The sequence below is a fragment of the Fragaria vesca genome, linkage group LG6, assembly GCF_000184155.1.
Source record: "Fragaria vesca subsp. vesca linkage group LG6, FraVesHawaii_1.0, whole genome shotgun sequence".
In the NCBI taxonomy this organism is placed as follows: domain Eukaryota; kingdom Viridiplantae; phylum Streptophyta; class Magnoliopsida; order Rosales; family Rosaceae; genus Fragaria; species Fragaria vesca.
Genome location: NC_020496.1, coordinates 6,007,720 through 6,031,399, shown reverse-complemented (window position 1 = coordinate 6,031,399; position 23,680 = coordinate 6,007,720). Strand labels below are relative to the sequence as shown.

The 23,680-nt window shown below is 37.7% G+C and overlaps 3 protein-coding genes across 3 annotated transcripts; 1 reads left to right on the top strand and 2 right to left on the bottom strand.

The window, feature by feature from the left end:
* The first annotated feature begins 2,356 nt into the window (after window positions 1-2,356).
* On the top strand, window positions 2,357-3,659 carry LOC101314291. Its single transcript, XM_004302438.1, has 4 exons — window positions 2,357-2,606; window positions 2,952-3,078; window positions 3,208-3,412; window positions 3,485-3,659. Exons 3-4 carry the CDS (start codon window positions 3,209-3,211, stop codon window positions 3,602-3,604), a joined length of 324 nt encoding a protein of 107 aa, XP_004302486.1. The 5' UTR covers window positions 2,357-2,606; window positions 2,952-3,078; window position 3,208; the 3' UTR covers window positions 3,605-3,659.
* A 6,395-nt stretch (window positions 3,660-10,054) lies between these two features.
* LOC101314000 (protein FRIGIDA-like) lies at window positions 10,055-12,692 on the bottom strand. The gene is made up of 4 exons (XM_004302437.1): window positions 12,153-12,692; window positions 10,774-11,442; window positions 10,467-10,636; window positions 10,055-10,352 (listed from the first exon to the last, which is right to left on the bottom strand). Exons 1-4 carry the CDS (start codon window positions 12,634-12,636, stop codon window positions 10,086-10,088), a joined length of 1,590 nt encoding a protein of 529 aa, XP_004302485.1. The 5' UTR covers window positions 12,637-12,692; the 3' UTR covers window positions 10,055-10,085.
* A 5,406-nt stretch (window positions 12,693-18,098) lies between these two features.
* Window positions 18,099-20,595, bottom strand: LOC101313715. Its single transcript, XM_004302436.1, has 2 exons — window positions 20,218-20,595; window positions 18,099-20,024 (listed from the first exon to the last, which is right to left on the bottom strand). The coding sequence occupies exon 2, from the start codon at window positions 19,934-19,936 to the stop codon at window positions 19,331-19,333; it is 606 nt and encodes a 201-aa protein (XP_004302484.1). The 5' UTR covers window positions 19,937-20,024; window positions 20,218-20,595; the 3' UTR covers window positions 18,099-19,330.
* Window positions 20,596-23,680: the final 3,085 nt, after the last annotated feature.

Sequence of the window (23,680 nt, the reverse complement as noted above, 5' to 3'; positions counted from 1 at the left end):
GAAAGCAGTGTGTGTACCATAACAAAATACACTATGCCAACTGCATCCAGCTTTGGCAGCTTATAACAAAATACACTACAGGAGAAACCGAGAGCTGACCTCTAATCAATTACATAGGCTATGAAGAAGAACCATTTGCAGAAGCAGGGAGGTGATTTATAATCAATGGGGAACGAGGAGCTCAGTGGTCTCTGCATCCTTTTGTTTGCGTCTCTTCTGTCTCAACCACAACCAATCTCTTGAAAACTCAAAATCAAGTTAAAACAACAAGAGACGAAAATATCCCAAAAAAGGTGAAGGCTTAACGTTGTTAAAAACGACATGTATTGATAGTATGCCGAATTTTGATGTTGGGGTACTAATCTAATAGTTTTTTTGAAGTTGATATTATGGATTGAATTGATGAAGTAGATAATTTGGATGATTTAGGTTAAGGTTGATGGGAATTGGGGAGTAGGGATTAGGGTATTACATCATGGTGTTAGCTGCGTTGATGAAGAGTTTAGTGGTGGGATTGATGGTTGTTTGTTGAGGTGAGAAAATAGTAGTTGATTGAATAAGGAATGAAAACCTCAAAATCAAGTTAAAATAGCAAGAGACGAAAATATTCTAAAAAAGGTGAAGGGTTAACGCCGTTAAAGACGGCATGTATTGATAGTAGGCCGAATTTTGACGTTGGGGGTACTAATCTAATAGTTTTTGAAGTTGTAACCGGGTATTATTTGTAAAATTTCTTTTTATTATATTAACACGGTTACAAACACAAGGGAACATAGAAACCAATAAAATTTAAAATGAAAGTTACCCAATTCACCACGTAGACAGTCAACAACAAAAGTTTATAAATGACTCACATCACGGTGTTTATAAAAAACACATTTCCCCTCCTTGGCTTATTATTCTTGACTTTGAATCTCAACCGTTCATTTAAAATCCAATGGCCATTAACAATACACCTCAGCACCTGACCATTAATTTACCCCAAACTGAGAGTTCCAAGGATGACGACCGTCTTCAATTTTCTTCTGCTATCTTCATCGTTCGTCCCTAGCTTGGTCTTCTCCTCCTTCTCAATCTTCCTTTCTGCTGGTTTACCTGAAAATTTCAATCTACCTTAGCCATGGAGATAACTGATCGGAGGTCGAGCCCATGGAGATTCTCTCGTACATATCCAATTTTCAATCTTATACATCAACTTCCAATCTGTTGAAAACTAATTAATCACAAGCACTTGTGGAGTTCTGGGTATGAATCAACGGACCTGGTCGAGCTTCTTTGCTTCTGTTTTTGCTGGTTCTGATCCAAAGGTTCAATGGGACACCCAATCTTGCATCATTCGGATCCAATACGAATTGAAAAAGAAAATTAAAAATGAAGAAGGGAACTCATCGAAAAAACATGAATTAAAAATGAATTTTAACGTTGGTGGACCGAATCCGTTTCCTCCAACCAATCCTCTTAACCTCATCGACAAAAATTAACCTGATTATTTGCCTTGATTGTAGCATAAATTCGTAGACCGTAAGTAATTAGCGATTTATTCACCTTCTGATTTTTAATTCTTTCAAATAATAGTTAATATATCAATTTTCAATATTTGGATAAGGATCCTTTTTTTTTGGGTGAAAGGATAAGAATCCTCTCCTGGTTTTTCTGGGTCTTGTTTATCCTTTACTTCTAATCTGAGCCATTTATTCAAAATCTGAAAGCAATTAATATGACACATCAGCGTCTTAGCATTCATTTCCCCTAATGTTTGGGGAAGAACACAAAAACGTAGTTGTGAGACAAAGAAGGAAAAAAATAACATCGTCAAAAAAAAAAAACGTCCGTTATGAGTTGTGAGGGAAAAGATGCTGATGTGTCATATTAATAACCTTCAGATTTTGAATAGATGGCTCAGATTAGATGTCAAGGATAAACAAGGCCCAAAAGAGCCAAGGAGGGGATCCTTTTCAATATTTGTCTTTTATATTTTGCGTCATCAATGTGCAAAAGCTGAATAGCTGATGGTAATTTTCAACAGGAATCTGGTAAAATTCAGTATTAAATGCAAAAAGCTGTGGTAATTTCAGTCAGTTTAATGATCAAGAACCTGAGAAGACGACGCGTTTGCACATCAGTCGGTGGAGGGTAGATTTCTAGATTGACTGCGTGTGCCACGTGTGTTTAACTTATAGGTGGAGAGTCTCCCCCAAACCCTACCAATATATATTGATAGAGGACCCGTACAGCCTCCACCTTTCATTTTTCTCTCTCAAACCCCTCTCTCTCTCTTTTTTCTCGTTCTCAAACCCATCTCTTTCTCTCTCCTTCTCTCAGACCTCTAGATCTGAAGCTCTCCTCCCCTCCTGCCTCTCTCTCTCTCCCTCTCTCTCTCCATATGAAGATTTCCGATGCTGAATTTTTTGAAGCTTTGCTTCTTGTCTGATTTGTCAAGTCTCTCGATCTGTCGATGATTTGATGCCTCAGACAAGGAGTGAAATTTCAACTGGGTTGATCTGTCGATGATTTGATGCCTCAGACAAGGAGTGAAATTTCAACTGGGTTGATGACGGAAGTGGTTGTATCCGGCGAATTTGGCCGCAAGTTCTATCAATTCAATGGTTAGTTATTTATGCTTTTTTGTTTTTGTTTTTATCAATTTATGGTTACATCCGGCGGGTTTGGCCGGAAATTTATGCCTTTTTGTTTTTCTTTTTAATAAAATTTTAAATCGGGGGTTCGTTCTTTCTTTTGATCTTCAGAATCCTATTTTTCTCTTCGTTTCTGGTTTGAAACAATTGGGCCTCCGCTGTGTGAGTGAGAGGCCCAATTTTTTGGATCTGTAATGGTGGGCCAGGTTTACTGGGTTCATGTTTTTCTTTTCTCCTACCATGGTGTTACTGGTTTTTCACCTCTTGTATGGGAGAGGCCCAAAGTTTCACATTTTCCCTGATCTGCCTGGGCAGGCCCATATTTGTACAGTAACCCAGCTAGGGTTTCCTATATAATTTCCTCTCCAGCTTCCTTAACTGCAGCCTCCAGGTCCAGGAGAAAGAAGAAAAATTGAAGGCCTGAACCGGAAAGAAGCTTAAGGTTATGGCTTGTGGTCTTTTTCTTTTCTTTATTCTTGTTAATGGCTTGGGGATTGTTCAGTGATTATGGTTTTTGATTTTTGTTTCACTGTGTCTATTTTTTGAGTTTGTGGTTTATGGCCTGTTACAGAATGTTTGCCTTCAGCCCTCATTTGATTGTCCCTGTGCTTCCTCCTCTGTCTGGCGGTGGCGGTGACCGTGGCGGCGGCGGTGATCCACCCAAAGACGGCAATGGCAATGGCGGTGGCGGTGGCGGTGGTGACAAGCCACCTCGAGGTCCCGTTATACTTTTTGGGTTCCCTATGAGGTTCTTGTGGAAACGTCCAAATAAAGATGTACAATCACTTTCGTTTAGGTTTTTTTTTATTGTTACTTGTTTTGTTCTAATTCATTTCATTTTTTTTCAGTCTCCAAATCCCAAACGTAACGTGTCTTATCCCAGATCAGAACTGGAAATTTCCCTGACGACTGAAGGCAAGAAGCCCATCACACCTGTTCCACCGAAGAGGTCTTTTCTACGCCTTTGAGCACATTGAACTGAATTTCACATTTTTGTATGAAGCTCTTGAACTGAATTTTGGAGCACATTGAAATGCTTTTTGAGCACATTGAAATGCTTTTTGAGCACATTGAAATGCTAATGCTTTTCACATTATTGTATGGAGCTCTTGAACTGAATTTTGGAGCACATTGAAATGCTTTTGGAGCACATTGGAATGCTTTTCACATTTTTGTATGTAGCTCTTTAACTGAATTTTGAGCACATTGAACTCCTTTTCACATTTTCGTATGGAACTCATATATGAATGAAGTTGCTCTTCTCTTTCTAATTGCTGAAAATCAAATAGTCTTTGCTTTTTGCTTTGATTGAAGCTCTTTATCCTGCTCTACAAGTTGTCTCTCTTTGCTCTACAAGTAGTCTCTCTCTATGCTCTGCTCTCTTCTAACGACTTCTCGAGTGAATCTTATCATCAAATTAAGATCATTTAGTTAAAGTTGGAATGCTTAGAAATCATCCGGTGCTTGTGTGAAGATCAGAGGTGGTAAACTAAACTCACACCAACACAAACAAGAACATAAATTAGCATAAGAGTGCATTTAGCATAGCATAATATGATAATCCAAAATGGGTACTCCAATGTGTTCGGTTTCTTGGAAGAGGTCAAAACTTTGATGTATCCATTGTCAACCAGGAAACCCAAAAGGTAAAGAGCAGAAAGATTTACCAGATCCGTGTCGGAATCTTGGTGGTATTTTGGCTTGTGGTTTCTGGGACTACAATTGTCAGCACTGTATGTATTAGGTGCTTAAAGGATGCAAGTTATGTATGGAAGGGTGCTTGATTGTGATTTGGTTTAGTGTAGACATACCAAAGTAGTTCAATCAGTAAAGGTTAGGATGATACGAGGCCATACCAGATGAGGATCGTGTAGGTGTTTCACAATTCAAGCATTCTCTATGGCAATAAACTTAGCAATTATGCTCTTTTACGCAGTTGATGTGTGAGATGGAGTAGGAATTCTAGAATTTCCCTTCCTTTTTTGTGCTCATGTTTTTCAACATTGGACAATTGAGATTTCACCAGGTTTGGGTCTCCTGTAGCTCCCCAAGCCCTTAAATTTCCCTCGTAATATCAATTGGTGAGTACTGCGACTCGAGGCTGGGATCTTCAAATGCACTGAATCAGAACTCTTTAGACCAGCTATTTGGTCATCTACAACCTTTTCCTGAAAGCAAATTTCATCCCCAACAGATTCACATTAATTAAGGATGGTCCTGGATTTATGTATCTACAACTTTACAAGGAGCTTGTTGAATGTATCAAATGATACGTCTTTACTGAAAATTTCAATGCAAATCTTTTTGGCATCCTCCACATATTCTTTCAAGAGTGATACCAGGGGAAACATGCAATTTGCTTGAAGTTGCAAATAAATGTAATAAGCCCTAATCAGCTGCTTTCTCACAATAAGATTCCAAATAATACCTGTTAAGTGAAACAAATTGAAGGACTCATCAAACTGCTAGACAGAAGTCTGAATTCCATAGCATCATCACCCAAACTTAAAGAAGTTACTATTAGCGAATGCATTAACAGCAATGCAAGGAAAAAACCAGTAATCTAGTACCTGCACTAACAAAAATAATCAAAACGGATTCAATCAATCTGTTAAGAATCCTACAACTTCACGTAATTGTACATAGCCTAAGACATATCTTGAAGTCCTAATTGTACATTGCGCAACACAAATCTTGAAGTCCTGACGCATCTTCGGTTTATCAATCAACACAAAGCACGTTGGCAATGGTCGAACCCATTGTTTACTAGATCACGCATAAGAAAACTGTGACTGGAGCACAACGGACAGAATGGCATGTATGTACGTATGTTAGTCAAGTTTACACAACTAACAAGCATATAGCCTAATATTATGAATGCAAATAGAAATATAATAATAATAATAATAATAATAATAAACTTAGACATGTATGTATGTATGTATGAAAGATAGCAATACTCATAGCCAAAACTTACCAGGGATCACCTCAAAGCTTCTACCATCCGTATTAATCATATCGTCAGAGGCAGGGGCAAGTTCCATGCACTTCAGAATCAGAATGTTTTAACTTCCAAACAAACTCGTTGCCCTCAACTTGCCTCTCACCAAATCACACTCTTTCTTCTTCTCACTCACCCTCACCTTCAACTCATCAAGCTCCTCCACATGTTTAACAATCAAGATTCTTTAAAGCATCAACGGAAAAATTGATCTCGGAAGAGAAATAGTGTAGTCACAAGATTATGGGATTAATAACCCGTCAAAGCATCAATCGTAAAATTAACTTCTCTTAACACATGATGAGACGAAACGTTGGTGTGGTGGTTTATGACATATATGATCTTGGATATGACTAAATTATTTTCTTAGATGTGGCTTTGGTAATACAATGATGGAGACAATGATTGCTTAGGTGTATAAAAGTGTTTGGCCAAAAGGATGAAAACAAATTAACTGAAAAACGAATTGAAATATTTCTAAGTAGGATCCCTAAACTTGTGAAACAAGTCAAATTACAATCTGGGCAAGATAGGAAAAGATCTTGGTCTGGGCATGATAGGACAAGGTTTCCTAACCCAAAAAATATTAGGAAAAGAATTGCTAGTATAAAGGGGACTACTCAAACATTCAAAAATATGTAGAGGGTTTTCCAAATAATCCTACAATATAGACTACTCCTCGTGCTGTTCCTTCATGTCGGGATCGTATAGATCGATGTCACAGAATAACAACTCTGTAAGTAGTGTTTAATTGTCTTTTTATGTTAATTTCATTGCTTCCAATTCATCCATGTTTGTTGAAACTCTACTTTAGGCTGCTGCATGCATCATGCAAAGCCATAGAGTTTTCTATTCAACCTCATTAAACTGATCTTGAGCCCTTTTTTTTTTTTTTTGTTGTGAACTCCCTTGTATAGGAGGATGTGAAACATTATTGGTATTTGACAAGCAATTTCCCGTCAGAGTGTGATTCTTGTCACAGATTCAAGGTTTATTTCATTGGCTCCTCCTCAGAATAGATGTTCTTATAAATAAATATTACGAGACCCTATTCTATTTAGATAAAATAAAAGCTAACTGAAACTGGATTTTTTTTTCTTTTGATTGCTTATATATGTATATAGGAAGATGGAGAAACAGGATGTCTGGACCTTGAAGATGGTCGAGAACTATGCTCAGACTGCTCTTCTATAGCAGTCACGAATTCATATGAATGCAATTCCATAATCCAAAGTGTGTTGAAATTCTACAAAATCGAAGAACTTAAAGTGGATGAAAAAATTCCCATATTTTTCATCGACAAGAATCATATGAGAAGATTTCGCAACAGGAGTCAAGGTAACACGGGACTAAACTCTAGAATTGTACATGGTTCATCGTTTTACTCTATATGCACGCAAAAGAGATCAATTTCTATGGTTCTTATAACTGTAAGAAGATAAATATATTAATAAAATCTAAAATTGTTTAGTTATGTATGATTTGGCTCATTATATCACTAAACAATTTATGCATGATATTTTACTGATCTCTACCAGTGTCGTCCTTCAAGAAAGAACAAAAGATTGGTTTTTTTTTTTTTTTTTCTTTAAATTTTTTTATTATAGACTCACACACCCTATATATATAATTATATATACGTCGGTGAGATTTGAATCTATGACCTCAACATTGTTGGTTAGCCTACCTAACCAACCAAGTCATAACTCATCGACAAGAACAAAAGAATGGATGTTTCTCAAAACTATTTAACATCACAAATGCTTTGTTACAACCGTAATCTGTTTTAACCTTTTCGTTTTGTAGTACAGATAATCCACTTGGCGTGTTCATTCCCAGTATATGGGATATAAATATAAATTGTATCATATCCAGACTTATCATAAGTGGAATTCAAACGGTAAGAATTTAGCCTCAAAAATATTGAATTTTTGACTAGCTTTTTTTTTTCTTTTATGGAATTGCATGATCTAGACGCTCCAAAATTTGTTCAATTTTTTGGTCTCTATATATCATGAAACGATAAGATTTAAGATCTAGATTAAAAAAAAAAGAATGATTTAGTATAATCTGTCCAAAACTGTATGTGCATCCCTATGATGATATTTTAAATTTGAATGATTTGTCATGATCTAATCATATATATGGATCCTGCAGTTTATATTTGTTTATCATATTAAGTTATATATGTGGATTAAAATGGTAAACCAAACATATGCTATTTTTTCTCTGTAACAGATAGAAAAATATTCAAGAAGTGGAGGAGATAACAAAAAGGTTTGGAAGCTCGCACTAGGACGGACAATCATAATTTTGTTCGGAAAACCAGAGTATGTACACGTGTTCTTTGTCATACATATATATATATATATATACACACACCTTGATATAGTTTATGAATCCTATAACATCGATCATATTTCCCCAGCTTTATGGAATAGGTCAAGTATTCCTCTTTAACTTTTTGTTCAATTTTTTTGGCTTTGCAATTTTTCTATCTCAAGTAATTAATTTGTACGTGCATATACAGCATAGAAATAGGAGCGATCTTGGCTCATGAGATGATGCATGCATGGATATGTGGACAAGGTTTGAAAACGAAATTTTATCTTTTTGGTTTATCGATCGACTTATATTTGTACTTAATTGATTATATATGTTAGTGATCATCATCCATAAACATGTGTTCCTACCTATTTGTATAATATTGATAGGTATACCGTATATGGGAGACTGTAAGGAATTCATAAGGACTGAAGAAGGTTTATGCGAATTCATGGCTCACAAATGGTTGGAGTGGTTTCCTTCAAGTGGTTTTGATAACTCGCACAAAACCAATAAACAAGTTCAATATACAGAAGAGCTGAGAGAGTCTTTAGTAAATAACATTCAGTGTAAAATCGATGACGTTTATGGCCAAGGATTCAAAGATGCTTTGCGAGCTATTGAAACATTTGGCTTTAAACCCACCCTAGATTATTTCGTTAAATATAGAACTCTACCACAACCAATGATGGACAGTACATGCTCCGCCGCCGCATCCACCACCGCAAAAGAGCTGGAATCATTTATATTTGATGGAATTCGGTCTAGAGGATACAAGTTTTGTGTCCGAGTATTCATAGCTGGTATACGAGCTATTGGAACAGTTGGTTTTAGACCTACCTTAGATCATCTCATAACATATAGAAGTCTACCACAACTTATGATGGATAGCACATGCTCCACCAACGCCTCCGCCACCTCCGCCGCTGCCGAGTTAACAAGAAAGAATACCAGTGCCACCCCGCAACCTGATCATGTATTATGCAAGGCGTCCGGTAATACAACTAAATCATATTGGGTTGCCACAACAATTGACTTCATAGGGAAGACGGCCACCATCTGCGAAGCTATAGGGATTATTATGATGAAAGGATACCTCCTATCTATCGGTATTGGTATACAAATTGAACACAGTTGACAAGTACAAGCAAACTAAAAAAGTACCGAGTGCAACAAACGATGTTAAACAAATTTATCGATGTGTATGACAAGTGTTGTGGAGAAAATGCGATTAATAGCTTTATGAAACAGTTACTGATTTAGATGGCTGAATCGGAGGGAGCGAATTGTCAGCTGTTTTAGGACTATGTACAATATTATAGTTAAGTAGTACTGCTCACATGTTGTTGGTTGAATGGTTGGGATTATTTATAAAGAACTGAGGATCAGATTTATTTTTTCGCTGAAATGTATCTTGCACCAGTTCAACTTGTCCTTATTTATTTGTGCATTGTGATTATGTTCTAGTTTCTTCTTCTTTATTTCATCTTAAATATGCTTTATTTTGTCAATGAAATTGCTGTTAGTAACTTTAGGATTGGGTAATGAACTGATGATGCTATGTAATTAGACTTGTCTGTAGCAGCCTGATGATCCTCTAATTTATTTCGCTCCTAGCAGTTTGATGATGCAATGCTATTGGGTTTAGAATCACCATCAGCAACTATATCTTTGAGGCCTTTTTCTCTAGCTTGGAGTAAACTGTGCTAGCTTGGGGTTGATTCTTTTGTGGTTTATGCATTAAAATTGAGAATGAACTAAAAGTCAATACTTTCTACTTGGTAAAAAACTAAATAACCTAAAGCCAACAAACCTAGTAATATAGAGATGAGTTAAATCAGCATAGACTAACCTGGAATACTACACAAGCTAATACCATCCCAATTAACAGTGGACACCATTTAAAGAACTACATACATATTCACCTATGTCAAGGGTCTCTACTTTCTAGTTTCTACCGGCAGTTCATTCAAAATATGAGCTTTTTCCTAAAAGCTGTGCCATGGATACGCGTACGATTAGGAGTGAATGGTAGACTATCTTCAGCAATTAGCAGAGGGAAGGTTATCCCGGGTTATGATATAAAGTGTTACTTCGTAGTTTCGCAGGAGTGGAACTTCACATTAGTGTTTCGAACCACTGAAGATGATTTTTATTTTTGATACTTTTCCTGGTTGTGACTTTGGGGCAGAAGAGCTAGCACAAGGGTTCTTTCTTTTTCTCTCTTCTTGTTCAACTTTGGGCGCCAAACTTCTCCATTTTTCCTTGAGCATTTCCAGCTGAACTATTTGGATTTCAACAGTCTTCGAGTATTCAGACTCGAGGTTGTAATCTTTCATGCACTGAATGGCAGCTCTTAGCTTAGCTATCTTACCAATCACAGCCTTATCCTGTGAAAAATAATAAAAATGAATAAAGCCATCATATTTTTACACTGCGGATAATCCTAGAGGTAATTGATTAAACAGAAGTAAATGGAAATCCAAGAAAGTGCTACAAGGTACCTTTTCATCAGGTGTCATCTGTGACCTGCAAATTACTTCAGACATCATTACATCCTCCACATATTCTCTTAAGAGTGGCACTGGGGGGAGCTTGTCATTTAATTTGAAGGCACAAATAGATTTAACAGCCTCTATCAGTAGCTTCTTTTCAATAAGCATCTGTATAAAATCTGCAATGCATGGAAAGGAAAAATTGTAGGGTTCATAAAAATGAAAACCAAGATTTGAAAAGCATACCAAGAAAGAAAAGTTTGGAGACCAGGGATATACACATCACAACATGAAAGCTAATTTTGAAGAAACTAACCAGGGATATAATCTGCAAAAGGATGTGTCTGACATAACAATAGAGACTGTCTATGCTGCGAAACCCTTCTAAGAAGCATTATAATCTCATCTTCAGGTAAGGTTGCAACCAATCCATACATAGCTATAAACAGCAAATATCCCAAACTCTCCAATGAATCCTCAGCATCAGCTATCAACTGTGCTCTCCACTGGGATGCTAAATTTGTTGCATTTTCTTTCAGATGAGGTCCAACATGTATGGAGAGTCCCATCAGAGTCTTCAATAGAGAAATATTACTCGATACAACCTTTTCTTTGGAACTAACATCTCTATGACTCCAGTAATATGTAAAAGACCGTTGCATCATATCCAAAGCAAGTTTTGCTGGATCTGATGATGATTGAAGAGCCACCAACAAGTTTTTCTGTGAAGAATTATTCGTTGAAGAAAAAGTTGCTACATTGCTAGTAAGACAAGATTCTGGTTGCTCAGCATTATTCAGTGAAGAAAGAGTTGTTGAATTTCTAGTTCCAAAAGATTCTGGTACCTTAATCTTGGCAATGGAAGAAAGTGAAACAATCCTTTCATTCTGTGTATTATTATTTGGAGGAGAAAGGATTGCTTCATTTCGAGCCAGTGAAGATTCTGATGGCTCAGACTTGACTATGGAAGAAACGGCGTTCATCACTATGCAAGTATAATAAGAAACACAGAAAAGGAAGTAAAAGGGTTAGTCGGTCGATAAACTTGAATATGAATTATGAAGCACTACATGCAGACCATTGTATGCCAATTGTATTAATTGGTGATTTGGCTAAACTGCTAAGTGATTACATTTTAATATTTTAACCAAAACTAAAGATGAACAAGACAATTCTTCTGTTACATACATCAACCATGAGGTGGTACTTCTGGTCGAAGATAGACAGCATAAAAGACTGATTTATACTTGCACAAATTGAAATTAAAAGACGTACGATGAAATGGTACGTCAAGAAGAGCGAAGGAGGCACACATGTCAAGAAGAGTTCAGTTCCTAAACAACAAATCATTTGCAATGCAAAATTATGATCTTTGAAGTATATAACGACCAAAAAGGATAATCATCATGAACTAAGCTAATGGATTCCTTGCTTGCAACTTTTTGAGCTAAATTACAACTTAGATGCTGGGAGTAAACTGCAGAATATAAGGCATGCCCAATAGTGAATGTAACCAGCAATATTCAGTACAATGCAAGAAATATGAACATTCATTTTCTCTTGTCATCTAAAGCGCAGGTCTTCTAAGGCCAACCATAAACATTATCAAATGCTTATTGTGATATGGATGTTATCAGTGTGATAAAATAAGCAACACTTACAGAAAGATGACTTTGAAACACAAAAAGAACTCACCAGGAGCCTTATCAGTGATACCAAGAGCCCTACTTAACTCAGCAACTTGTTCTGGCTGAGAAACCATATCAAGAAGCATTCGAAGCTCCCTCAAATGATAATTACTTGTCAATTCATATGTAGTGATCAGCAGCAAAAAGCCCAAAGCCCCCCAACTATTATCATCATCATCAGCGGTATCTGCCATCTTCTCATCCCAAACAGCTGCCAATTTCACTGCTTCTTCTCTCACCTGAGGATTAATTATTGGTGACATTCTCTTTAACTGCTGTAGCAAAAGAATACAGCTCTTTCTTACAACCCTCAAATGATCAAGATCTCTGTTTTCCACATCAAGATCTGACGAATAAAACCCTTCCATTGCATCCAAAACCAATTTCGCCGGGTCTGATGATGCATGTAGAACATCTGATATTAGGCTACCTGCGGAATCAATTTTTTCCACTTGCTCATTCATGACTAACTGTAAGCTTCGACCATCCATGTTGATCCGGGATTGATCACTAGTGGATGAAACAACATTGGCATCTCTAGCAGCAGGGTTAGGTTCCAAATGCTTACCCCTCCTCTGCGAATCAAACTGTTTCTGCTTTGATTCAAGCTCTTTGGCCTGCTTTTCTAGTTCCCTTTCTCTCCTTTGAAGTCCATGGTATAGTGAATCCACATTTCTTTCACGCTCTTGTACCGATGTTTGTTTCAAAAGCAAACTGTTTTCACGATCCTGCACCGATCTTTGGAGTGAATCCAACTGCTGCTCACGCTCTGCTGTCGACTCTTGGAGCAAATCCAAATGCTTTCTGTCTTTTTGTAATGATTCCTTAAATGATTCCAAGCCTTTTTCCTTCAATTGAACATCATTGAGGAGTTCATTCATTATCTTGTCCTTTGAATCCAGTTCCTCAATCCTCGATTTTACTACACTCTCTTTCAACTTAACCTCATTGGCCTGCTCTTCAAGTTCCTTCTCCTTCCTTTCAAGTTTCCGGCCTAGCAACTCCAGAACCTTCTCCCTCTCTTCCACTGCCTTTCGAGCTGAATCCAAATTCCTTTCCCCCTCACGCACCGACTCTTGCATTCCATCCTGCATCGATTTCTCAAGTTCTTCAAACTGCCCTACTCTCAACTCAACATCACCAACACAATCCTTCACCCTCTTATCAATCAACTCAAGCTCCTCAATTTTCGACTCCACCTCTTTCCCCTTCAACTCCATCTTCACCACAAACCCTTCCACGTCCCTCTCCTTCATCTCAACTCCACATCCCCACTCCTCCATCGACTTCTTAAGCAAATCAAAACCCACATTACACTCCCTGATCTTCCTCTCTCTAGCTTCCAATATATTCGAACACTCCATCATCGATTTCTGTAACAAATCAATCCTCACCCTCTTCAGCGTCACCTCATCATCACATTTCACAATCAACTCCTGTAAACCCTTCAATCTCTCCCCTCTCACCTTCACATCCTCCCCCTTCCCCTCAAGCTCCTCTATCCTCTTCTCCCTAGCACTAAGCTCTCTATTTTTCTCTTCAAATTTCAACTCAAGACAGCTCAGTTTCTTCTTACCTTCTTCAATCTCCACCGCTTTCGCTTCAGAATCACACCTCAGCTTCAACTCTACACCTTCCATCTGCTTCACCAACCTTCCCAGCTCCCGGAACCCGGCCCGGACCCGGTTCCGGGTCGGGTCAAACCGCTCCTCCGTCATCATTAGCCTCCCAAAAACCCTAAAGATGAAAACTTTACATCAAATTCAGACCAAAGATGCAAACTTAACCACAAATTCAGACTAAAGATGCAAATTTTACCACAAATTCAGAATAAAGATGAAAACTTTACCACTTGTTCAGTAGAAAAAATGAAACCTTTAACCACGAATTCAGAATAAAGATGAAAAATACCACAAATTCAGCAAACTGAGTCCATTTCTGAGGTAAAGGCTTGGTCTTTTGAGAGTGTGAGGTTTCTCTGAAATGGGGATGATGATCAAAGCTAAAAGGCTGCTTCTTTCTTTTTTTGTGCTTTGGTACAGTAATGAATGTTTTTTCTGAAATTTTTTCAGCGGGTATCAGAGTCTATTAAGGACTTGCCGTATTCAAATGGGTGTTTTGTGACCGTTGGATTTGAGAGTGGGGAGAATGAAGGGAGGTGATTGGTGGGGAATCTTACTATACAGAGTAAGAGGAAGAGAAGTGGTGTGGCAATAACAATGGTAACCATGGAAATGGATATGGTCTTCAATGGGGAAAGATGTTAATAGTATTAACTTTTTCACTTAACCCAGAAACTGAAGTGTTTTACAGTGCTATCATAGCACTGTAAAATTATTATTTTTTTGCTCATAAAGATTTTGCAAATCAACCACCCAAGCTACTGATTCATTACATTAAACAATCGACAAGCCATTTCCAACGCTATTGAATTCAAGCATGTCTGGAAGAAATTTGGGTTAGATGCTAGGGCATATCATGGACGACTCTATGAACATTATTACTAGGTTGAATAGAGCACTACCTTTTTGTCTGTAAGGTTTTCGATTTTGATTATCATGGTATAAGCTGTAATAGGTTTTTGTCTTTTAAGTGTAATTTTTCTTTTTCCAATCGAATAAAAATAAAACATTGTAAGGTTTCATAATAAACTGCTTCTCACCTTTGCTTTCAGCTAGAATTGCAAGTGCGTCCATGCTTTTCCATCTAGTTCTTAAATTCTTGCGAAATATTTGTGGAATCATTTGCTTCAAAGATTAATGCTCATGACGATATTTTTTTTTTTTGGTTCAAAAATGCTCATGATGATGCTTTAGGCACCGCTAAAGTTCCTATCAAGACGGCGCATCGTAGTGAGTTTTTACTTGGAAAACCATACCTTGCTTGAGTAAGTAGTGAAAGTTTTGAAGAAGTAAACTCATGTTGAAAAAGTGATGTGCGTTGAAAGCCTTACGAGCTAGACTAATACAAGCAGTCATAGGAGAAGAATAGTTTTGGTTTTGTTAATGAAAGTTACATTCTAAGAGGTGCCTTATTCTTGCGGCAAGTTCCGGGTCCTACTGAATCCGAATCAGAGCCTGCGTATGAGTTTCTGTTCAAAATTGACGTTTGTTTGGATTTTAATCTATCGAAAATTATACAATGCACCCAGTATCTTCACCGTCAGATTCTGACACGTGGATAAGTCAGTAATTGACTTCGTTAGTTGGCGTTAAATAGCAGTTATGCTGCGTGCGTTTGAATGAATTTAAATTTTATACAAATTTTAAAATCATGGGAATTACAATTCCATTAATTGAGAAATCCATTGTTTCGATTTCATAATATAGACTTTTAAAATGACAAGAATTTGTATTCAGACTAACCTCAGTTACGGGAATTGACAAATGACACATATTTTGTAAAGAATTAAAGTTGGGAATTTAACCTCCCAAATTCTACGATTATTTTTTCATGGAAATTCTAATTTCATGGGATAAGAATCTAAACAAGAGAAACGGTACTAAAAAATTGGGAATTCTTTATTTTTGATTAAATTCTCGGGAATTCACCCGCATCCAAACACACTGTGAAAGAAAACTTAAATCCTAACCGTTTCAGTATCAACTGAGTTGTTAAACGATACGTGCTATGCATATTGGGGAGTTTAAGCAATCCTCATCAATAACGGTTTATGCCTCACTATAGGAAGCATTGGAAACAAACAAACAAAAATGAAGCATTTGTAGACATACAAAAGTTGTTCAATCAGTAAGTTAGGATGATTCGAGGCCATACCATATGAGGATTGTGCAGGAAAGACTTTGAAACAAGATAGGTGTTTCACAATTCAATCATTCTCTATGGCAATAAACTTGGCAATTATGCTCTTTTACGCAGCTTACATGTGTGAGATGTTGGTGTAGCAATTCTAGAACTTCCCTTCCTTCCTTTTTTCTGCTTATGTTTTTCAACACTGTACGGAAGAGATAACACCAGGTTTGGATTCTCCTTTAGCTCCCCAAGCCATTCAATTTCCATCATAATATCAATTGGTGGGTACTGCGACCGAAGCCGTGATCTTCAAATGCACTGAATCAGAGCTCTTAGATCAGCCATTCGGTCATCTACAACCTTTTCCTGAAAGCAAAATTCATCCCCAAGAGATGTACATTAATTAAGGATGGTCCTCGATTTATCTATTTAGAAGGCACTAGCTGAATATACCTTTTCATCATGTGATATGTCTTTACTGAAAATTTCAGTGCAACTCTTCTTTTGCACATATTCTCTCAAGAGTGGCACCAGGGGAAACTCGTCATTTTGCTTGAAGTTGCAGATAAATGGAACAGCCTTAATCAGCTGCTTTCTCTCAATAAGAATCCGAATAGTACCTGTAAGCGAATAAAATTGAAGGACTCATAAAACTGCTAGACAGAAGCCGAATCCCATAGCATCAGCACAAACTTAAAGAAGTTACTATTAGCGAATGCATTAACAGCAGAAAGCATAGTAAGATGATAAAGATGAAACTAGAAGCAGCCTAGAACATGATCACAGTAATGCAAGGAAAATACCAGTAATAACCTCCCTCTCCTTCATCTCAACCCTACAGCACCACGCCTCCATTGCCTTGTTCAGCCTCACCTCCTCAATCCTCATCACATTTCCCAATCAACTCCTTTAAACCCTTCAATCTCTCCTCTCTCAACTTCACTTCAGACTAAGATGAGAAGTTTACCACTGATTCAGAAAGCTGAGTTCATTTTCTGAATGTGAGGCTTCTCAGAAATGGATATGGTCTTCAATGTGGAAAGATGTCAATACTATTAACTTTTTCACCTAACCCAGAAACTCGATCAAGAGTGTTTACAGTGACATGAATGTACGGTAAAATTATTATCTTTTTCCTTGTAAAGATTTTGCAGATCTACAACACTGTGAGGTTAGCAAGCTAATGATTTATGACATCAGACAATTGACAGCCATTTCCCATTTCTCTATAAGGTTTCCAGTCATGGTGTATTGGTATAAACTATAAAGTTGTAATAGGTTTTTCTCTTTGTACTGTAATTTTTCTTTTTTCAAATCAAATGAAAAAAAAAGAAGAAGCCATTATGATGTTTCAATATGGCTGCTTCTCATCTTTGCTTTCTGCTAGAAATGTTGCATCTACCGTGAGACTTGGCAGCTTCATTATTACCTCATTACTCATTAAAAACATGCTCTAGTATCATGTCTTCTCTAAGAAATGATAGGAAGCAGAAATTATGTGACTAGTGACAACATATTACATGTTAACATATATAGTTGATAAAAATAAGGAAATATCATGCCAATATGGATTGCAGGAATGAAGAACTTCCTTGCAATTTGCAGAACATTTCTATGCTATGCAGAAACCAATTATATTTCCAACTGAAATTAAATCATGGCTCCACAATTTTTCAAGTACTTCTCATCATGTCAAAGGTTTCTAACTTCATACATGAAAGTCAAGTCAGTCTACATATATTCTACATGCTTCTCCACAATGGCAGCTATCTCACAATCATCATCAGGGGTGTCTGCCAAACTATAATGAGAACTTTGCACTGAAAAAGGTGTCTTGAGAATTAGGCTACATTTTGGTGTTAAATAGTTACCATGAATGGCTTCATTCTAGGAACCAGAAGATGCTTAAATTGCTGTCCTGGTTGAAACTCTTTTTCGATGATAAGTCAAATTATCAGGTTCTTTCCTGGTTGAAACTCTTCTTCGAGAATAAGTCAAATTATCAGGTTCTTTCCTTTTTCTCTGTTCATTGTGTTCATTAGAACCAACAGATGGGGCAAAAAGTCTCCAATTCACCTTTTTTGCCAGCTGAACTACTTGCGATTCAATGTCTGTGGATGGGAATTTGGAGTCATCAAGGTTGGAAGAAAGAAAAATGGCTGAATTTGTGGCCAGAGACAATTTTAGTTTTTCCTTTTTTGCAGGGGAAGAAATGATGTTGGTGACTGCAATTGCAATAGATACAAAGAAATGGCAGATACAGGTTAGTGAGCAATTGGCCTATAATGTAACATGTCAAACATAATTATGAGCAACCAAAACTAATAATAAACATGAGATATTGAGGTTTATGTTTGCATATTTCAAATATCAGATGGTATTTATGAGAAAATTCAAGACAGCCGGCCTAAACACCGATTTTGTGTATGCAAAATTTTCAAGTATCAAAGATTAATAGTATCAAAATGAAGAACAGGCGTAGCAGAAGATATGTCCACTGAACTGAAAATGTAACGAGAAGAACTAGTCAAAGATGATTAATTGGTAACAGCATTAGATATTATAGTTCTTTTTTCTTTTTGAAATGCATATACATAGTTAAATAGGAAGCAGGAAAATGTTATAATATGTAGGCCTAGAAGGACAATTGTTAAATAATTCCAAAACTCACTGCTTAGCAACAACTTTTTAAAGCGGGTGACTACCATACTATGCTGCTCTAAAATGCAAAAGTACAACTCCAGTCTTTGTTTAACCTATGAGTTATGGAAAAGAGGGAATGCAGCCAATGCTATACAAAGATGCGAGAACCAAACTCATTCAGCCTTTCAATTTTCTTCTTATATTGGAAGACAACACCGATATTTTAAAGAATTCAGTTTTAACATGTCGACAACAACGTAAAAAAATGATGCACACACCATTATTACCAGATTTAGGAATTGCTTCATTGTTAGCCCCAGGAGTATGTTCAGATTGCTCAGTGTTCAATTGACAATCAGATTGTATCTTTGATTTAAGGTCTTTGGCCAGTTGATGAAGTCCCTTCATTTTCTTCTCAAGGTCATCCGATAGGGAATCCAAACACTTTTTGCGCTCTTTTACCAACTTTTGCTGCGACTCCAAATGCTTTTTGCGCTCTTCAGCAATCTTACTGAGTGACACCAAACATTTTTTCTCCTCGTCTACTGACTTCTTCAGTGAATCGAGATTTTTTTCTTTCAATTCAACTTCATAGAGGCGTTTGTCGACCCTTATCTCTGTCAACTTGAGCTCCTCAACTTTTGATTCAACTTGTGTCTCTTTCAGTTCAAGTTCCCTCTCTTTCCTTTGAACTTCATCAAGGCAGCAGTTGACCCTGTCATCAAGAACATTTAATTCTCCAACAGTTTGATTCAATAACCCTTTTTTCAACTCAAGCTTCTCAGAGGATCACTCAAGTTCCTTCTTTTTCAAGTCAAGCTTATGGCACCAATCCTCCATGGATTTCTCAAGCAATCTAAAACTTTTCATTTTCACATCCATTTCCCCAAAACTTTTCATTTTCACATCCATTTCCCCACTAACCTTCTCAAGCCTCCTCAAATTCCTCTTCCGCTCTTCAATACAGTTTTGGATCAAATCACATTCCTTTTCATTTTCTCTAACCAACTTGTCAACTTCCAAAAACCGCTTCTCTTTAGTATCAAGCTCCTGCCTCTTTTCTTCAACCAGTAAACTAACACGATCCAACTCAGTCGTAACTTCATCAACTTGTACTAGCTTCTGTGTAACCACCTCCTCAATTGCATCCAACTCCTTCTCCCTATTTCCCCACAGGGACTGAAAGTTGGACTCTGTCTCTGCCAACTGCTTCTCTCGGAGCCCGATTGCCTCCTCCCGGGCCTTAAGCTCTTGGGTTTTAGTCTCTAACGATTTCCGGGTTGAGCTGAAGCAATCTTCAATCTTATTGCAACTGGAAAGGCAATTCTTAAAGGCCTTTTTGAGCTTGCACACCTCCAACTTCCATTCTTCCAAATTCAAGCATACCTCCTCCATTGTGTTTACCCACTAACTAAAACCCTATCCCTACTCTTCAGGCCTTCTACAACACCAAAACCTTTTCTTTTTTTTTCAAACACCTAATCTGCATCATATACATTGCAATTACTTTATATAAGAAAACCAAAACCACCCATAACACACAAGTGCATCACCAAAAACAAAGAAGAATAATTTACCCACAAAATTAGTCCAAAAAGTTTACAACCAAATGCATAGTAACTAAAACCATGGAAGAAACAAAAGAGTACAAGCAGTTGAAGAGAAAAAGACAGTACCTTCGGAAAATTGGGCTTTCCAGAAATGAAAAGTTTCAAGCTTTTGAGCAGATACCCATTTGGAGGGTTGAAGACTTGAGGTAGGAAACATCTCTATTGCAGTATTGGGATGAAACTTTGGGCATGAATAAGAAGATAAAAGATGACGGGATGACGTTTTTCGAAATGTGAACAGATCGAAGAAGAAAAGTACAAGGAAAGCAAGATCAGAAAACAATGAATTCAAATTTGGAGGTTGATCGGGGGGAAGAAAACGTTTTCTATGTCATGCAGAGAGGATTTATTCTGGTGGTTGTGGAGAAAGAGCTTGGACGGCTACAGGGTTCAGAGTTCTGTATTCAAGTATTCAACAACAAAAACCTAAACAAGCATTATCCCACGTATGGGAAATGGGTAATATGGTAATTTACGAGGTCTGAAAGGACGAGATTTGTTGGTTGTGGCCTGGTGGGTCACCCCTCACTTTAGACCGGTTTAAAATTCGAATCTCGAGTAAGCTGAGGGCTAGTTTGGTATTGTTGTCAACTTAAAAAAAAAAAAAAAACTAATGTTGTTATTGTACATAGTTCTAACAAGGTACGCATCTCGTAATTGTGAAGTATCCTTGGCTAGTGAAATCATGTCAAGGCCTGTTCCAAGTCGTCAGCCTATCATTTCCTATATGCAGTATAATAACCTAGCAGAAGATAAGTATCACATTAGTGAAAGGGACACACTAATGGCATCTATGACCTTCACATTAGTATCCACATTAGTATCCTAGAACTTGAGACGCATATATACTCAGTATATTGTAAAGTTCAAAGATAAATAAAGGAACATACCGAGAGATAATGTACAGTAGTCAAAGTGGAACAGAAACAACACTCTATGAAGGCCCAATTTTAACAAACTTACCAGGAATTTTATCTTCAAAACCAAGTGTCTGACATAACTTCAAAGTCTGCTTATGCTGCGAAATCATTCCAAGAAGCTTTAAAATCTCATCTGCATCTAAAAGAGCTGACAGTTCGCCACCCTCCGATTCAACCTTGTTTAACCTCTCATCGATTGGCAACTGCAAGATTTTACCATCTGGTTGGTCACTTGTACAATATGGAATAATCATATTATTAGCGGCGGGTGTCAGTTCCAACTGCTCAGCCTTCGCTTGAGACTTGTGATGTGTTAGCTTCAGTTTTAGCTCTCTGCCCTGCTTTTCAAGTTGCCTCTCTTTCATCTGGTGGGAGAGCGAATCTAAATGCTCTTTCTGCTCTTGAACCAACTCCTGGAATGCATTCAACTGCTTTTCACGTTCTTGTACGGATTTTCCAAACAAGTCTAGTTGCTGTTTTCTTTCCAACTGTTGAGAATCGAATAGATTTTGCTTTGATTGAAGTACTCTGTCCTGCTCTTCAAGTTGTCTCTCTGAATGCTCTTTGCTCTCTTGTAACGACTTCTCAAGTGCATCCAAGGTCTTCCCTCGTTCTCCCATCAATTTGTCAACGGAAGCAAAGTGTTTCTCCTTTTCCAAATGTTCAGCCTTCACTTGACAAGCAAACAACTCAAACTCTTTGGCTTGCTCTTCAATTTTCACCTCCTTCATCTTGAGTTCAGATGAGACTGAATCCAAAGACTTCTCGCATTCTTGTATTGATTTTTCAAGTGCATCCAAGGCCTTCTGTCGTGCTTCCATCGATTTTTCACGTGAAGCAAAATGCTTCTTCTTTTCCAAATATTTAGTCTTCACTTGAGAAGCAAATAACTCAAACTCTTCAGCTTGATCTTGAAGTTGCCCCTCTTTCATCTTCACTTCATGCGAGACTGAATCCAAATACCTCTCTTTGATCAAAATCTCGTTAAGGCACTCCTCCACCTTCTTATCCATAACAGCAATCTCCTCAACTTTAAGCTCAAACTCTTGCGTCCTCAATTCAAACTTCTCACACATCCCCTCAATCTCCCTCTCTTTCAATTCAAGCCTACAACACCACTCCCCCATTGCCTTCTCAAGAAAGCAAAACTCTTTCGCTCTCAAATCCATCTCCCTGATAATCTCCTCCCTCAATTTTTCAATCAAACCAAGCTCCCCCCTTTTTGATTCCACCTCCTTCTCATACTCCTCAATCTCCCTTTGTTTCAAACCACACACTCTCCGCTTCTCATTTAGACATCTCTCAACAAACTCACACTCATCGTTCTTCTCCCTAATCCGAATCTCCGCCACTGCAAACGCCTCCCTCTTCTCCCTAACTTTCACAGTCAACAAATCAAGCTCATCTACATGTTTCTTAATCAGAAATTTCAGGGATAGCAAGTGGCTCTTACTCGATTCCGCCTCCTTCTCTTTGACTCCGATTCGGTCTTCCCGTGCCTTGACTTCCCGCAACCGGTTCCGGAGGTCGTTCTGGGCCGAGTCGAACCGGGCCTGGAGCTCCTGGTACTGCTTGGTCAGCTGGACGAGGGAGGCCGCCTGGGTCTGGAAAGCCTCGAACTTTCTGCGGAAGCTGGCCTCTTTCTCATCCATCGTCTTCACCGATTTTTGTGGAAACCCTAAAACTGTACGGACAAAAATTGAGGAAGCTAGTGAGGGAGAGAGAGATCAGTGAATTAGAGTGATCAATGAAATGCGGAAAAATGAGATACCATACTCCAGAAAAAAGGGACCCATTAGCAGAGACAACAGGTCGACACGTGTATTATTATAAGCCGGTTTTGATTTTAATATCAATTTTGGCGCTCAATGACATTTTTCGTTGAATATTATGTGTTTATTAGGCACAATATTAATGCTTGTGACACGTGTATTATTAATGCTTGTTTTGCAAATGCTCCAAATTCTTGTGAAATATTCTTGTGAAATATTTGGTGAAATCATTAGCTTCAAAGACTAACCACCTTCCCAAACTGGCCTGAAGAGTTAACAAAGGATGGTAAGTACTTGACAAAACATAAACCCAGGTTATGTTCCAGCCTTGATTACATGTTGCTCAAGTGTTCATTACCTGTAAGTGACAAGAGTAGGCAGAGGACTCTGCTTGATAAGTATTTGAAGATCTGAACTTGGGTTAAAGTTTCTCAAACAGTCCAGCCTGATTTCCACAACATCAGAACCAATTTCCTTAGCCTTGTGCATCTCAATAAGCATTTGGTCCACTGTGGTTCCCATTAGGGGTGTACATAGCAATGTTGGGCTGCTCACAAATCCTCCAGTGCTTGTGTGAAGATCAGAGGTAGTAAACTAAAATCACACACCAACACAAACAAGAACAAAAATGAGCACAAGAGATTGTAACATGCATTTAGCATAATAATATGAGAATCTAAAATGGGTACCAGGAAACAGAAAAGGTAAAGAACAGAAAGATTTACCGGAAGGCTTCCCATGTCGGAAACTTGGTGGTATTGTGGCTTGACGTTTCTGGGACTACTTCAAATGTCAGCACTGTATGTATTAGGTGGTTTAAGTATGCAAGGTACATAT

Coding starts and splice junctions, on each gene's coding strand:
- LOC101313715 (XM_004302436.1), bottom strand. CDS start 19,936: ATGGAGGAGGTATGCTTGAATTTGGAAGAATGGAAGTTGGAGGTGTGC.
- LOC101314291 (XM_004302438.1), top strand. CDS start 3,209: ATGTTTGCCTTCAGCCCTCATTTGATTGTCCCTGTGCTTCCTCCTCTG. Junction 3,413..3,484: donor GGAAACGTCCAAATAAAGAT/GTACAATCACTT, acceptor ATTTTTTTTCAG/TCTCCAAATCCCAAACGTAA.
- LOC101314000 (XM_004302437.1), bottom strand. CDS start 12,636: ATGGATGGTCGAAGCTTACAGTTAGTCATGAATGAGCAAGTGGAAAAA. Junction 11,443..12,152: donor TATCACTGATAAGGCTCCTG/GTGAGTTCTTTT, acceptor ATACTTGCATAG/TGATGAACGCCGTTTCTTCC. Junction 10,637..10,773: donor TTTTGCAGATTATATCCCTG/GTTAGTTTCTTC, acceptor CATGCATTGCAG/ATTTTATACAGATGCTTATT.